This window comes from Blennius ocellaris, assembly GCF_963422515.1.
Source record: "Blennius ocellaris genome assembly, chromosome: 18".
Classification (NCBI taxonomy): Eukaryota; Metazoa; Chordata; class Actinopteri; order Blenniiformes; family Blenniidae; genus Blennius; species Blennius ocellaris.
Window position 1 is genome coordinate 11,485,891 of NC_137667.1, and position 17,337 is coordinate 11,503,227.

At 40.5% G+C, this 17,337-nt stretch overlaps 1 protein-coding gene across 1 annotated transcript in view; it reads left to right on the forward strand.

Annotated features, from left to right (window-relative positions):
- The window catches only part of ryr3 (ryanodine receptor 3), a gene marked incomplete at its 5' end in the record, with an annotated part of 112,208 nt that overhangs the window by 84,945 nt on the left and 9,926 nt on the right, over nt 1-17,337 (forward strand). The window contains 27 exon segments of the mRNA XM_080514075.1: nt 1-119; nt 519-717; nt 1,397-1,491; nt 1,768-1,913; nt 2,173-2,260; nt 2,823-2,915; nt 4,517-4,684; nt 5,123-5,182; nt 5,480-5,614; nt 6,040-6,152; nt 8,328-8,424; nt 9,423-9,535; nt 10,176-10,227; nt 10,336-10,392; nt 10,490-10,589; nt 11,257-11,336; nt 11,446-11,522; nt 11,608-11,681; nt 13,106-13,120; nt 13,945-14,025; nt 14,128-14,216; nt 14,304-14,432; nt 14,547-14,651; nt 15,219-15,300; nt 15,436-16,721; nt 17,015-17,067; nt 17,147-17,309. Of these exon segments, the coding sequence (XP_080370201.1) occupies nt 1-119; nt 519-717; nt 1,397-1,491; nt 1,768-1,913; nt 2,173-2,260; nt 2,823-2,915; nt 4,517-4,684; nt 5,123-5,182; nt 5,480-5,614; nt 6,040-6,152; nt 8,328-8,424; nt 9,423-9,535; nt 10,176-10,227; nt 10,336-10,392; nt 10,490-10,589; nt 11,257-11,336; nt 11,446-11,522; nt 11,608-11,681; nt 13,106-13,120; nt 13,945-14,025; nt 14,128-14,216; nt 14,304-14,432; nt 14,547-14,651; nt 15,219-15,300; nt 15,436-16,721; nt 17,015-17,067; nt 17,147-17,309 (3,869 nt within the window).

The following is a 17,337-nucleotide window of genomic DNA, read 5'->3' on the forward strand; positions in this document are numbered from 1 at the left end:
TCTTGAGCATGCCCGACACCGTGGAGGAGATGTGCCCAGAAATGCCTCGTCTGGACCGACTGCTCAAAGACGTCAACGACGTCTCAGAGTCTGGCGCTCGCTACAGCGACATGCCGCAGGTCTGTGATTTTAATATGACATTTATATGTTGACCAAGAGCTGAGTTGTTAGTTCCTATTATTGAGGCTAATAATTCAGTCTACTGAATTTATAATATATTCAGAAATGTGTAAAGATGTATCGAGGCTGCTACTAAATGATTTATTGAATTCTTGGAATAAAATTGTGAGATGGTTCAATAAATCAATGGAATTCATGTTGGAAGGTGAACTCATTGTACATTTTTTGAAAATTCAATAGCCATAAAATCAAAATAAATCCAGTTATAATGAAGTAACAATGATGTTATCATTATGTTTTTGCACAATTCAGATGGATCAAATTTGCAAAAACGTTATGTGTATCTCTCCTTTGTGCCTTCACATCCAGGTGTTTAATCCTCAGTCTGTCTTTTGCAGGTCATTGAGGTGATTCTCCCGATGCTGTGCAACTATCTGTCCTACTGGTGGGAGAAGGGTCCCGAGAACTCGCCGCCAGAGGCCGATTGCTGCACCATGGTGACGTCTGAACACCTCAGCATCATCCTGGGGAACATCCTCAAGATCCTCAACAACAACCTGGGCATCGACGACGCCCCGTGGATGAAGAGGATTGCAGGTAAGATCCAGCTGCATCAGCTCGTCCCTAACGCAGAGGGAAACGGGGTTCTCAAGGTTTATCAGTTTTTATTCACAAACACAGATTAAACTATTGACCCTTTCATCAATAGAGACTATGCCCACCAGCATAATAATACACACTCACAAAGTAACTTAATTGGAGCCCAGTTGACATAGTTAGCTGTTTTTTGGAAATGGCCCAAGACATTTTCTCAGCCTTCAGAAGCTGCTTTTCAAATCTGTTCTTCTAACACACTGACTCAAACTTTTCTTTGTTGGACATGTGCAAACCTAATTTTGACCATCCAAGCTTCTTGTTTTCTCAAAAAAAATTATACAAACAAAGTGGTGCTTTTAACATTTTGTGTGAATAATTTTTCTTATGTGTGATTTGTTGCAGAATTCTCTTGTTTAGAGTTATCCAGTTTAGTTTTTTTAAGTTGTCATCAATGTATGCCCATGATTGTCACTGTTAATTGGAATTAATGTTTTCCTTTTATTGCAAATCAGTTTCCTTAAAGTTGAGCGTGTTAGAGAGAAAGAAAATGGAAAAAATGCAACTCTTATCTCAAAAGTGTATTTAAAATTGCTAGATTCGCTGATTACTTTACCAGTTTGCACCAGAGACACTTGCCTCCAGAGACACTGAATAGAAATATCCATGCCTCCTTCTCCAGTCTACTCTCAACCAATCATCTGTAAAGCCGGAGCAGATCTGCTGAGGACCCACTTCCTTTCCACTCTGGACAAACTAAAGAAGAAGACAGTGAAGGTGGGAGTTTTAAATACACTGTACACTTCATTGTACTACAGTTCGCTGTTGTATTGACTGCAGAGTAAAAACTGCAGTTAAAGTACTTCGATTGCTGACTCGTATAACAGAATTCAAAAGAAGCTGTCTGATGTCAAAAAAAGCCAGTCTGTAAATTTTCTGTTTGTTCACAATGTATTTTGAGTATGAAATACCGAGATGAGATTGAAGGAGCCACATGTGGAGACATGAACTGCTTGTAGACAATGAGGAGTTGGTGGTGTGCTGTCAATGCAGGTCGTGGCTGAAGAGGAGCTGCTGAAGGCTGATGGCAAAGGAGACAACCAGGAGGCTGAACTACTCATCCTGGACGAGTTTGCTGTCCTCTGCAGGGACCTCTACGCTTTCTACCCCATGCTCATCCGCTATGTGGACAACAACAGGTGCCATTGACTTACACGCAATGATTAAAACACATTTTACTTTAAGGCTTTTGAAGGGGGATTTATGATGGCATGATCATCTACAGATTTATTTTCTAAATGTTTATTTCAGAAGTTACTTGTACAAGAATAACCTCTAACATCAACATTTTCTTCTGTACATGCATGAAGATATTTTTGTTGTGTCGTCTTGCACAGGAGCGACCTGACATCTACACCACATTCACACACACATTGGATGCATGTTTGCTCACTGCAGGTCCAGGTGGCTAAAAGAGCCAGATGCAGACTCCACTGACCTCTTCAGGATGGTGGCTGACATCTTCATCCTCTGGTGCAAATCACACGTAAGTTTCACTCTTCACTCTGTCGCATCAATAATCAATTATGTCCTCCTGGGACACAGCCTGTTGACGTAGGTCCTTTGGAATGTCACTCTTTATTTGTTTGAACTGTTTCACTAGAATGTTATTGTGTGATATATCGAGGCCTTTAGTAGCATTTCTATATCAGTGGAACTGTTTGTTTCATGAAGTTTTTGTTTTCATGCTATTTTGATGCAACCACTGAATGTTGGTGAAAAAACTCCACTGGTCTTTTTAAAGAAGTGTGTATGAGATTGAAGGCAAACCATCCCAACCATGCCGTAAGACTAGAAGAATGAAATACTTTAAGCTTCTTTGAATAGATTTTTCTTTTGTCCCAGGAGGAAAATATAAAAATGTTTCACAATCAATTTACAAATACATTAAATGATGAATATCCACAGGCAGGCATTAATCGACAGTCACTGAAACTATTCTGTATGAAGTGATTGAAGATCAATCAAAGATTATTATTAAACAGTGTTACAGAAGAAATAACTGACATTTTGTGATGTGTTTTTTTCATTTTGTTCTCTGAATGCAGAACTTCAAGCGTGAGGAGCAAAACTTTGTAGTTCAGAATGAGATCAACAACCTGGGCTTCCTGACCGGTGAGGGCCAGACAAATATGTCCAAGGTAAAGATACGTGCATCCTTGAATGTGATTTAGCGTCATAAACTGGCTCGAGGTTGGCGACACATTCTGGGGTCACTAAAGCCGGTTTCCCTAATGAAGGATTGCTTCTTAGAGTCGTCACATCTGGGGGTTTTCTGTCACAAAGGCCAAAACTTCCTACAGGGCAGTAAAACATGTTAAAGAAAACATTTATACAATCATGCGTCAGAAATATTTAGAATAAAGGTGAGGTAAAATATAGTAAATGTATATTCATAGTATAGGTGGAGCAGGGGAGATCTCTGTCTGCACGGTTTCCTCTTTACTTGGTCAGAAGTTTAGCAAAGGTTTGACCCCCCGTTTTCCGATAAGATTTCACAGAGTTTTAACTTCAAAACTCCTGCTAATGTGATGAAAACTTCTCGGGACTCGGGACTTGTGTTTTTCACCAGCTGTGCTGAACAAGCCGAATATGTAGCACAAATGAATCATACCAGTTCAGGCCTCTTATATTCACCTCAATGTCAGGGGTTTTTTGTGTGTGTTTTTTTTTTACAATCTATGAGTTTTTTGTCGTATATCTGGACCTTGACAGTGTGTGGGTCAACAAGCTGTCGCTGTGAGAGTTTGTTCCTTATTTGTTGTGGCTGCGGACTTGGCTGATTTATTTGAGCTCTTGGACTGTTTTGACGTGATTACTCACAGTTCAGAAAACTCTCCCGAAGTCTTAAAATACTCTATAATAATGCTGCTGATTTATTGTGAAGCACATTTATTGCTTCCTGATGGCATCAGACAGTCATTACAGAGTGTATTTCAGATTGTATGTATAAATTCAAACAGAGCTACAAAGTGACACATTTAAGGCGAGAGATCTGCTCTTTTTTAATCAAAAATAACATTTCTTTTCACCTTTTGTATATAGAACAACAGTTTGGTTATCCATTGATCTGTACAAAATATATTATTGGAGTATTTCGCCAACACATCCAAATATATGGAATTATACAGGATGTGACTCTGAGATTGTAACAAAACAAAAAAAAATCCAAAATGAACTTTTTAAAACGTGCTAAACCAAGACCAAGTGTGTGTTGTACTTTGTAGATACAAATAATCAGTAGTTAATTGTATTGATTGTGTGTAACACAACTTCAAGATTAAAGTTGACATCAGAAAAGTTTCCACTAAGAAAAATAAGAAGGAATTTGACCTGAAAATACTTTGACTATTGTTCAGCACAGATGAACAGATAAATTATCAATGAGTCCATAGATATGAGGTAAAATTGTAGAAAGGCCATTTCAGATAATGTTGTAATTACAATTCTTTTGAATAAATTGCTTTCTATTAAATAAAAGTAGACAATGTCTTTGTTTATTTGGGATACAGTGCCAAGGTTGTGACATTGAAAATGCAAAAAACAAATTACTTTTTTTAGAATCAATTTTTTCATAATGTTCAATTTTGTCTCAAAACATGGTAAATGTTAAGATGATACCCACCTCATTGTTATGCAAATGTGCCTTTTAAAAATACATTCAAACATGTCTATCGTCTCCAGGTCCACTAAACTCTCAATGAGCTTCCGACACACACTAAACTATTTTATCTCTCTGCAGTCGGGTGGTGACCAGGAGAGGAAGCACAAGCGGCGCCGCGGTGAATACTACTCCATCCAGACGTCTCTGATCGTAGCGGCCCTGAAGAAGATGCTTCCAATCGGTCTCAACATGTGTACGCCCGGAGACCAGGAGCTCATCTCATTGGCTAAGATACGCTACAGCCTGGTGAGATAAACATTTTTTTTGAGACTGGAATTAAATGTTTCTACAGAGATCCAGTACATGCCCTCTATATGATTACATTTATCTTCTTGGGCTTATAATTTGACTGATACATATTTTTAATCAAGCTGGAAATTGGGCTTGTGAAAAGGGATGATTAAAAGTTTCTTCATTAAAGATTTAACTACAGTGCTGCCTCGTGACTGGACCTACAGTGATGTGTATGTACTTTAATCTTCAGTCTGTGTGATCTGCTCTGCTAGCAGTTTAATCATCTTAATATGACAATATCTAATGGCAGCCGTGCTTCCAGGCTGTCATGATTATGTTTTTAGAATGAAAAAAGCTTTTTTACTTCTTTACTGTACTTTAAAAGTGACTCACTGCATTTTAGTGAATAAACTCACACTTCTAAGTCATGAACAATGATTCCCTCCATAGAAAGACACAGATGATGAGGTGAAGGAGCATGTGCGGCAGAATCTCCACCTCCAGGACAAGGTAAACTTGTTTCTGCAACTCAAACCACAAAAATGGTGGCAGTTAAGCATGATTTCCTGTAGCAAGTGTATTTATTGCTTCTAACTTCAGATAATTAGGATAAACTAAGACAGTAGTTATCCACCATAAGCATTTCTGTTGTTATAGATATAGATCATAATAAAGCATTCAAGTTTTTGTGTTTTTGGCATCAACCACCTGCAGGTTTCTTCAGACATTCTACAGATTTGCACACATAAAAAAAGATTACATCCGCATTGTTTGTCGTATGTTCTGGATGTGACCTTTTGTGTGTAGTCTGACGACCCGGCGGTCCAGTGGCAGATGAATCTGTACAGAGATGTTGTGGTGAAGAGTGAAGAACCAGCAAACCCTGAACACACCGTGGACCGAGTCCAGAGCATCTCTGCTGCCGTCTTCCACCTAGAGCTGGTAAACAACTTGAAAACACACTTTTCATAACACAACACACACACGAAGCCCAGAAATGCCTGACAGTCTTTTTCTTCAGGATGCAATACAAAACAGATTGGTGTCTGAAAATCTATTACAGCAATGACCCCCAACATTAGAGACGACATGGGATCACATTGTTGTGGGTTTGAATCCACTAGTCACTAATGTACACACGCTATGAAGTGGTCACTTATTTTCTAATCAACAATATCAGGCACAAATATGTGAAATATATTCTGAATGATTTAAAGAAATATAAAATACATTTGACCAATTTTTGATAAACTTCTATTTTCTCTAACAAAACTCTCAGCGATGAAGTTATATCACAATAAAAGTAGAAATATAATACTGCTCAGTGCTCTAATCATAATTATTTATTGTTTGATATTAATCCTCAGGTGGAGCAACCTCTGAGGAATAAGAAGTGTGTGTGGCACAAATTGCTGTCCAAACAACGCAAACGTGCTGTTGTGGCTTGTTTCCGTATGGCTCCGCTCTACAACCTGCCCAGGTGAGAGCTCTTTTTTTTTCCCTTCTTCATACCATTTGAAAATGAAGTTTCATTAATAAAACATATTCTCTGTTTAAGCAAACCAGTTAAGACTTTGCATTGTCTCGATCTAACAGTACATAACAAGCAATCACCAAGTACCAGTGGGGGCGGGCGGGGTCATTTTTCTCTTGATTGTGTGCTCATGTAAACCCCTTCATCGCCTCCCTAATGACATTCTCTCTTCTGTGTTGTTTTCCTGCATAATACTACCTCATGCTCCCTCAGATACAAAAATAATAATTACTTCCTGAATGGCTATCGGGAGGTTTGGCTGGAAAGGGCGTTCAAAGCCTCCAGCTTTGACAGCCTGTTCTCCCTGCTGACGGTAAAGTGAAACGACAGGGCGAATGCTTCATCTGTTCAACCTCCTCCTCCTCCTCCTCCTCCCCACCACCACCTTCATCCACCAGGCTGTGGACCAATTTCTGCCTCGCAACCGACTGTTTCTGCACTGTTGATTCTGATTGGTCAGCTAGACTGAGCATGACAGAAACTTACTCTGAAAGTAGAAACATACTTGCAAGCTGCAGGCCTCATGTTTCATTTCAGGTGAACCCTGAAGGAAGGAATGAAGAAAGAAATGAAGAAGAGAGACATAATGAAATCTATTCAACTTCACTTTAACAAGCTGAATGATCGTTAACACCTTTATGCCTGGATACAGTAACATTTCAGATGTTTTGTGTCATTTCGTCCCTTAAAAATGCTTTTTCATCTAACACTTTGCCAAAAGTGTCACACATCCTGTATCTGTGACCCCATTTACAAAGGGCATTTAAATGCTTCTCCAGATATGACTTCGACTTGATTGCATTTACCCCGAATGGCAATAGGATTATTCAGTGTCTACATTAGGGGTGAAATACAAAAGCTTATATTGTGTGGTACACATTACAAGCACATTTGTAGATAACAAATCAGTAGGTTTTTTTGCCTTTTCACATGTATAACTAATGGTGACACATAAAAGCTGCTGAAGAACACTAAAATCAGTTTGGTTATGTAAAAACATGTTCAAAAATGTTTTACTCTTAGCACTTAATTTCTTAATGTCACACAGGCCTATCAGCCTTGAAACACATAGGACATGTTCACAAAATAGCAAAAATATATTCAGCTGTCATCATAAACCTGGTTTTAGTTGGCCGGTGGCACAATGGTTTTTGTTTGCCTGGCCACACCTCAGAGTTAAACACATGTTTTTCTGCTATTTAACCTTTATTTTTCTGTACCCTTCATTCTTCTCACAACCATAAATGCTTGGCATTTTATGATATTCAGAAAATATGAAAAACTAACAGAAAGCTGATAAAAAGCTTTGGGTTCACCATTTGATTCTGGGAGGCCAGATTCAGCACCATGCCAGGTATGAAATTTTAAGTCATTTGGGGGCAGCACAGTAGCTCGCTGCACATTTCTGGACAGTTTAACTGTTTTAAAATGTTTAGAAAAAAATACAGGCATGATGAGAATGGAACCATGATGATTAAATGGCAGCTGTGAAACTAAAACTAAAATAAAAATATAAAGATGTGGCCCTCTGTGCACCATCAGACCTATTGGTGTTTATGTACATTTTAGTGAACATGTTCTTTGTCATCCACAGTTAAAGATTGCTTGAATCTCAATTAAAATGATGATTAGTCGTTGATTAGAGGTTAATTTATATTTAAATGATGGTCAGTGTAGTCACTGTGTGTTTTCTATCACATCACTCCATCATGTGGGTCGACACAATCCTATCGTCCTGATTGCATTTGAATGCCCCGTGTTAATATGGTCTCAGTAAAGGATTTTTTTTAATGAAATATGACAAGATCCATTATTGTGTTGGAAAACTGCACACATAGTTTAAAGTGTGTATGCCCCTATCATGCATTTTCTAACCAGATGAAAGTCACTGCAGTTGTTTTTCGAGACTAAACATGACCAGTCAGAAGAGCCAGTGGATCCCACATTGACCAATCACCACCCTGCCTGAACTGCACTTCCTGTAACCCCTTCCTTCCCTCGACATCTCTCCTTCCTGTTTCCTCCAAAAACTCACCAGTACCCACCCTAATGCCACTGTACCTCCCTCCCCCACTCCCCCCTTCATTCCTCCCCACCTCCCCTCCCCTCCCCACTTCCCAGGCATCGTGCTATCAACTTCTTCATCCCGGCCTATCAGAGACTTTGGATAGAGGCAGAGGAGAACTCCTTTGAGGAGAAGCTAGTTCAGGATCTGGCAGTAAGTACTGGGCCCGCCTCGCCCCGCGTGCCCTGCGTTGGCACCCCTCTGCCAGTCCTGTCTGCCGAATGCTTCTTTAGCTCCGTGCCCGTTGAGCCTTGGGAACGAGCCCGGCTGGGGACCTCGCCTAAAGCACCCAGGGGTCCCCGATCTAGGCGCGCAAAATCCTTCAAACAGAGATCCATCAGGGGTCAGAGGCTGCATGACCAACTCAGGAGACACAGGGCGTCCGCCAGCGCTCACAGCTCTAGAAAAGCAGGCTTTGCCTTTCTGACAGCAGTGGTAAGGAGGGCCTTTCACTACAGTAGGAGACTGTCACTAGCTCTTTGGCTGTCAGATGTGGATCCAACCCATCAGTTGTCTTTTCACTGTACCCTGTAAGTTTGTAGCGTGAGTGTGAAGGTGACGTTACAGTTTTTGTGGCCGTGACTTCAGTGGCATGCTTGCGTAGACCATGTGCAGATCACATTTCATATTAGATCTTTAGATGTGGAACAACTCCATCAAAACCTCATTGATTGAAGGTCAAAGTGCATATTAACACCGAGCGGCTCAGACGTCTGATTATCACTTTCTGTTGGGATTAGGACAATTTTGTCAGCTTTTCCTTTTTCAGATACATTTCAACTCTTGTCAGGATCATTCTCCATGCTCCAAGTTGTACCGCCATATGGCTTACTGCTTGCATCTGTTCGCTCCAACATGCATGTACTGTATTTTGCATTTTAACTTGTTCAACACAGTTCATCCTCCATGCTTAACTTTCTTGTTTTGTCTCCCCATACATCACAGGGACAGAAAAACAAACAAAAAAACCCCCATCTGCATGCGGTGCTCGATGAATGTAAATGGATCATTTCAGTGTTGTTGACCAATGTGATTTCGCATAAGTCTGTTTGTAAAGATTCTAGATGTTGGAATAAAGTTTATATCGGTGGCATTGTAAGGCGACTGAGGTTCAAGCAGAGCTGACCGTTCACTCCTGTGGACTCCTACAGAAAACCCCAATGAAGATTGTGGAGGAGGAGGAAGAGGAGGTGGCTGAGATCCAGCCTGACCCTCTCCACCAGCTCATCCTCCACTTCAGCCACAACGCTCTGACAGAGAGAAGGTGAAACTGCTCAATTCAATGTTGTGCAAATGACTTGTAACAATGGCCGAGTATTGTATTTACTTATTTTTTTGTGGACGTAAGTCTCCTGTACTGCAGTCCCTCAAAGAAACAGATTCATGGGCTGATTATAATTAGAACATGCAACAATAAATGAGTTGAAATAAACTATGACATCAGAAAGACTTGGTGAAATATATAGACCATAGATACTGTGGATGGAGGCTAATGTTCATGTTATTTACAGTCACATGTCAGTAACGTTACAGTCAGTAGTAATGAAGTTTATTTCAGGATTTATTGGCTCCTTCTCCAGTAAACCAGACTTTAGAGAAATTCTAATGCCTTTCAGTGGAGTAATTGGTTCTGCAGTTTTCTTATTTTCATGTACAACAAAAGTAACACAACTTCTGACACTGCAGTAAAAACAATAATCAATTATTAAAGCCCCAAATCCTAGTGTTACAACAATGTCTTATTCCAAACACTGTTTCAGTATACTGACTTTAAACATAGAAATTAAGCCTTAAAATGCAAATAGTGTTTAATTTACATTTTAACATATTTTTTTAATTCATCCACCTGCCTGGTGTGTTTATCTCATAGTTTAAAGTTATAGAATATGATCTGCCTTTTTCAGTTACTTGGAAGAAGATCCTTTGTATATTGCATATGCGGATATGATGGCAAAGGTAGCTCCTTTTTTAATGTTCTTTTATCAATTCCTATTTAAAGAAATTACCACAAATCTTTCCTGTCTTACCTTAAATACTTCAAATGCCAATCATGTGTGTCTCCAGAGCTGTGCGGAGGATGAGGAGGAAGAAGAGGAAGAAGGAAAAGAAAAGACATTTGAGGTTCTATGGTTTCATTGCAGTGGTGATATGTCTCTTCAAAAAATGTCAGTTTTGCCAGTTCTTATTCATGTGTATGTGTGTGTTTGTTGGCCTTCAGGAAAAAGAGATGGAAAAGCAGAAGATTTTGTACCAGCAGGCGAGGCTGCACGCCCGTGGGGCTGCTGAGATGGTGCTGCAAATGATCAGCGCCAGTAAAGGTAAGAGGAAATGGAGTTGTCCTGAGTTATTCAGCTGCAAAATCATTGTTCCATCAATAAAGACTGTTTTTAATAGAAAATGCTTACAACTGATAGAGAATAGTGGTCTTTTAATCACTGGACACAAGCCGTCCATCTAATTCATAAGCATCGATTTGTATTCCTGAGAAAAAGTAATTTTTAAGAATTTTAGCACTAAGTTCATGCATTTTGTATTATTTTACCATTGCATATATTTAAATTGTCTTAACCTTATTTCTTAAGAAGACCCCATTGACTCGGCATCACCATTTTTTTCAGTGTTGTTGGTTCTTCAACTTTCCTTTGCTGGGGGCTTTTAAAACAATCTATCATGAGGCACTTTTTTATATAATGAAAAAAACCTTCTGAGAATCAATAGCAGACTATTGCTTTTATTTAAAATGCCCCTTCTTTTGCATAGGCCTTCCTGCAAGTGTTGTTGGTCCACAGTTTTATTTTAATGCACACCGTGGAGATTCAGGGAATATATGTGGTGAAAATCACTGTTTATGTACATTAGAATATTCTACCAGACTTACAATGTGTTGGTCTCCCTGTGTGGTAAGATCAAGTTGTTATCTTTCCTTATCATTTGCTAATTTTGTAAGATTTGCATGTCAACATTTATCTATTGTTTGTTCTCCAGGGCGTCTGGGCCCCATGGTGACCTGCACCCTCAAACTGGGCATCTCCATCTTAAATGGAGGCAATGTGCAAGTGCAGCAGGTCAGTGTGCTCGGCATCAAATCTAATACATCTGTCCAGTAATACCAGAAAAATGCAGCATTCGCCTTGAAGACAATGATTCTTCATAGCTTCCTGTCTCTTACTGCAGAAAATGCTTGATTACTTGAAAGAGAAAAGAGATGCAGGCTTCTTCAAGAGTCTCTCAGGACTGATGCAGTCATGCAGGTAAGGCTCACTGACGTTATCCCTGCAGCAAAACAACATGAATCTGGTGCCCAAACTTGACTTTCAAGTGTTTTTTTCCCCCTAGCGTCCTGGACTTGAATGCATTTGAAAGGCAAAACAAGGCAGAAGGACTGGGCATGGTGACAGAAGAAGGTTCAAGTAAGTGGAAGGATTTCCTGCTGGGGTTTGTCGGATTGTATTTGTTTTCCCGGCCGAGCTCCACATTTCTGTCGGTATTCCCTTTCTTGAAGTTCAGTAGACAATTGACCCCAAAAGAATTCAAAGACACAACTCATTTCTCCTCAGTCAACTAATGCTGAACCATGCCAAATATTTAATGTTGGCGTCCATTCAATGAGGTAAATAATTAGTGGCTTGGTTTCTATATAGCCTTTGAAAAAAAATCAAAATTTCATTGTCGTTCAATGTGAATTTTGATTCATATAAGTAGTTTGCTGCTTGTGCTGAAGTCTTGTAGTCACTGAAGTTGTCATTGTGGCGTCTTAATGTGTTTTTTGTAGTAAAAATAATATTCAAAACCTTATATAACTACATTACTAAATAGCTTATCCTATATTTTGTGTTTTGTTAACTTAGCACTGCTCAAAAAGTGGGAATATTTGTGTTTGGAAGAATATTTATAGTGTGGGTTATAAATGTACTTTTGTACAAGTTTTACTATTTTATTTTAGGATTTGTTTTACATTTCTGGGATGAGCAGCAGAGCTGAGCATGTTGATAAAACACTTGCTAAGTTTTTCTCTGCAGAGCCCATATTTGAAGTTGTCTGGATTTCATTACTGCAGTCTGAATAAAGAACACATATCGGATATTTAGCCGTTTGTTGATATTTAGCCGTTTGTTGCATTTAAACCCGGTTTTGGGCAACAGAGGCTCGGTTTTGGGCAACAGAGGCTCAAGCTGAAGGTCAAATGGCTAAAACTTCTAGGTGGCTGCCGACATACTGAACTCCTATAAATGCATGCTTCTTTTAACAGGCTTTAAACAAAACAAGATTTCTTGCCAAGAAACACTGCTTTCACAATCAAGCAATTCTTTGTTGTGCTGTTATCCTTCAGTAGAGAGTTATAGGAGATTTCTAGCCGTTCAGAGAACATGGTCCAGCATTAAACAACGATCTGTACACTCTCAACACTCTTCACTTGAGGCTTTTCATATCAAACTGTGTCTGTCTTTTCATCATTCAGTCCTTTGCTAAACATTTCCTCTTATTTCTGTGTTTAACAATTCACCGTTACTACTCGTGTCTGCAACTGGTAACTCTTCACCAACACTGAATTCTTATTTGGTGCTTGCTTTAAAAAAGAAAAAAGAAAAAAAGATTAAACTTAGATACAAACCAGGACTGATGATTTTATTCCCCCGTGTAGAATTATAATAATAGTAATAATAATAATAATAATAAAAATAAAAATAATTTAACTGCATGTTTTTGTTTTTTCCACTCGTAGCTGATATATTCATATCTCCTTTGTATTGTAACTCAATGTCCTCTCTTTTTGCTTATGTCTTCGTGTATCGTTTGTCTCCTTCTTGTCATTTTAAAATCCCATCGATGGCAGTCCACACTAAACGGGGTAAATAGCAAATCTAGATCATGCTGATATGGCTGCTTCCCCCTGAATGTCCCCTCCACATCTGTGGTCCATACTCCCGGCTTCACTTGGTTCCAGCCCTCCCCTCCCCCAGATGTCTGTAGGGAGATACTGTGCATGTAGAAAGTGGATCTTCAGAATCCACTGTCTGTCCTTTTCTGTGTTGTCTGTCCTCCCCCCCTCCCCTTCATGTTATCATTTACTAATGCAAATCCCATTACTGATGCTCAAATACGTCTTTCTAAGGCTATCAGTGCCACCTCTCAAGGGTTTGACTGAAGGTCTGTGGGCTCTTCCACAGCCTAAGCAAAGCTTTGTCTTGCTTTGGACTTGGGCTTATTTCACAAAGCTGGTTATGATACATTAGTCGAACTTTCACATGATTTGATTCTGGATAGTTGTGTTGACTGGATTATCTCATTGATTATCTGGTTTCATTGCATAACCACGTGTTTCTTCTGAAATGATCCTCCACGTCAGGCCAAATGGTGACCTGCATGTGAAAGTTGTCAGGCTTCCCCCAGCTTATGGAAATGTCCTAGTGTTTCACTGTTGTTTAATAAAGAGCATTTTATTTTTATTTCATTTTTTTTTTTTTTACAAAAATGCACTTTGGATTCAGTTTTCAACCTGCAATCTAAAGGCTCTGGACTTCAAAAATGTTTTGAACATGAAACCTGTCCTGCTTGCCTCATATTAATTGCTTTTGAGGGGAGTTTCACAGATCGTACACCCTCCTCACATTTCAAATACATACATCTGTGTGGGGTTTCAGCTGGATTCACCTGAATGTGTGTTCTCTCAAGGCTCCAAGGTACTACAGAATGATGAGTTTTCAAAAGATCTTTTCCGGTTTTTGCAACTACTTTGCGAGGGGCACAATGGAGGTGAGATCACTTCTTTCCTTTTGGCATTTTGAAGTGATGCGTGGCCTGCTTCGTCTACTTGCGTTTCGTGCACTGGACCATGAGACAATATTTGTTTGTCAGACTTCCAGAACTTTCTGCGAACCCAAACTGGAAACACGACCACAGTTAACATTATTATCAGCACTGTGGACTATCTGCTGCGTCTGCAGGTACATCACAAAGCTCTTCCTCATCCTCATCACCATCAGTGTTACCGTGATCCTTCATGTTTCCCTTCATTGTTAATTCGACTACAGGAATCTATCAGTGATTTCTACTGGTACTACTCTGGAAAAGATGTAATTGATGAGACTGGAAAGATCAACTTCTCCAAAGCTTTATCTGTAGCTAAACAGATATTCAACTCACTGACTGAGTACATCCAGGTGAGAAGCTCATCTGTCCCTGTTGAATCCTTAAAGCAAAAACTCCATTGACTTGAATTTAAACCGTCACGATGTATATTTCATCCTTGTCCTGACATCTCTTTATTCTTACAGGGCCCGTGTATTGGAAACCAGCAGAGTTTAGCTCACAGCAGACTTTGGGATGCGGTGGTTGGCTTCTTGCATGTGTTTGCGAACATGCAGATGAAGCTGTCTCAGGTATTTTTGCCATATATCTTTTGTAAAGGACACAGCTGTAGAAAACTAGCAGGGATTGATCTGCTGTTGAAAGCGCTAAATAACCACAACTTTTGTAGTTGTGTGGATGAAAACCTACAGAAAAATAAATATTGTACTTCCTTGTATGATTATTAATCACCTTCAGGGTCCAAACAGAAGTATATTTAAATTTTTTTTTAGCTTAAATTCTTTATATAATTTATAATGGTGTTTAGATGCTATCTTTAATTTTTTTGAGGGGTGAGGTTATGGAATAATGAGGTAGATCTCATTTAAATCATTTGAATATTAAGTAGCCACAGTATATAGAATATATATAATTAACATTCATAGGATTGGTTTAATATCAATTAATGGTCAATGGATCTAATGTGTAATGTGATGTAGTGTCAGAAAGGCTCATGAAGCTTTGAATAAGATTTTAAAATTGATTCTAATATGAACGATATGGTAATAATTCACGGTTGTATTACGATGTATACATTTGAAAACACCTTGTTGTTTCTGTGTCTAATCAATCGTGTGTTAATGACTCATCCTTCTCAGGATGCCAGTCAGATCGAGCTGCTGAAGGAGCTGATGGATTTACAGAAAGACATGGTTGTCATGTTGCTGTCGCTGCTGGAGGGTAAGAGTCTGAAGCTGCCATTTACTGTCTGCAATTACTAAAGGCAGGGTAGAATTATTGTAAAGAGGCATGTCGTGTCTATAGTACATTGTGTTTTTTGCAAAATCACTTGTAATAATAATGCTTGACCTACAGGAAATGTGGTGAACGGAACGATCGGGAAGCAGATGGTCGACACTCTGGTGGAGTCGTCAAACAACGTGGAGATGATCCTCAAATTCTTCGATATGTTCCTCAAACTGAAGGATCTCACAACGTCTGACAATTTCAGGGAGTACGACCGTGAGTGTAAGGGCATTATATCTAAAAAGGATTTCCAGAAGTCCATGGAGAGCCAGAAGCAGTACAGCCAGTCGGAGATCGAGTTCCTGCTCTCGTGTGCCGAGGCGGACGAGAACGACATGTTCTACTACAAGGAGTTCGTGGAGCGATTCCACGAGCCGGCCAAAGACATCGGCTTCAACGTGGCCGTGCTGCTCACCAACCTGTCTGAACACATGCCCCACGACTCCCGTCTCAGCAGCTTCTTGGATCTGGCAGAGAGCGTGCTCAGCTACTTCGAACCCTACCTGGGTCGCATCGAGATCATGGGCAGCGCCAAGCGAATCGAGAGGGTTTACTTTGAGATCAGCGAGTCGAGCCGCGAGCAGTGGGAGAAGCCGCAGGTCAAAGAGTCCAAACGGCAGTTCATCTTCGACGTGGTGAACGAGGGTGGCGAGAGCGAGAAGATGGAGATGTTTGTGAACTTCTGCGAGGACACGATCTTTGAGATGCAGCTGGCCTCGCAGATCTCCGAGCCGGACGCGGTGGAGCAGCCCGAAGAGGAGGAAGAGGAGGAAGGGCACAACATCCTGGACGAGCTGGCCGGAGACGACGAGGGCGCCCTGGAGTCGGCATCCGCCTTCACCACCGCGTGTCGCTCCGCCAAGAAGAAGATCCAAAACGTCCGGAATATCTTTTCAATTAAAAACGTGCGCAAGCAGTTCAAGAAGGTGAAGAAATTGAGCATCAAGGAAATAATCGTAGGATTCTTCTCCTTCTTCTGGATGCTCTTCACCGGCTTCTTTAAGGGTATCTACAGCCTCATCTTTGGGTTCTTCCACCTCATCTGGTCCTCCATGTTCGGTGGAGGGCTTGTCGAGGGAGCCAAGAACATGAAGGTGACGGACATCCTGGGGAACATGCCCGACCCCACTCAATTCGGTATACACGGCGACGCGATAGAAGGGGAGAAGGTGGAGGCCGTGGAGTTATCGGGAATCTTGGACACAGCCATGGCGCCGCCAGGAGACATCGGCGAGGCCGACGTGATGTTGGAGCTGCTGACGGCGCCCAAAAGAGAAGGCGGGAAACATGTGGAGCCCGGCCTGGGCGATGTTTCTGAGCTGACCGCCGACTCCTCCGCTACTGACCAAAAGAAGGTCTGTAGACAAGTTTAAACTCTATATCTGAGCTCTGCAACATTTCTGAAAAAAAAAAAACTCCTCCAGATAAAACTCATCTGAACTCAGAAAATGTGTTTATTACTTTAAGTATAGATAAGATGTCACATAAGGTTTTTCACCAGATGTGCTTTGAAGTTGCTTTGAATTTAGAAAAGTAAACACTAGGGCCACTACAGAGGTGCTGAAAAGCCGCAGCTTGAAGACCTCTGTCCTGAGTTATAAGCCTTCCGCATGCGTACTGTGATGAAAATAAATCTCTCCTGTTGCAGAAAGCTACCGCCAAGCCTGTTGAAACCCCAGAGAGTGAACCCGAGAAAGCAGAGTGAGTGACATCAATATGAAAAATAATATTCACACAGACACCACGGAGCTGTAACGTTAAAAACATGTGGTTCTTAAAGCATGGAGAACCAGGAGAAGGAGGACAAACCAAAGGAGGAGGTGGCGAAGGAGCCAGTCACTGAGGAGAAGGTCAAGACCAGATCGAATCAGCCTAAAGAGCCGGCGCCCGCCTTCATGTCCAGTGTCTTTGCTGTTCTCGAAGTCTATTTCACCAAGATGCTGGTGAGTCGTCCTTCAAGTTTAGAATATT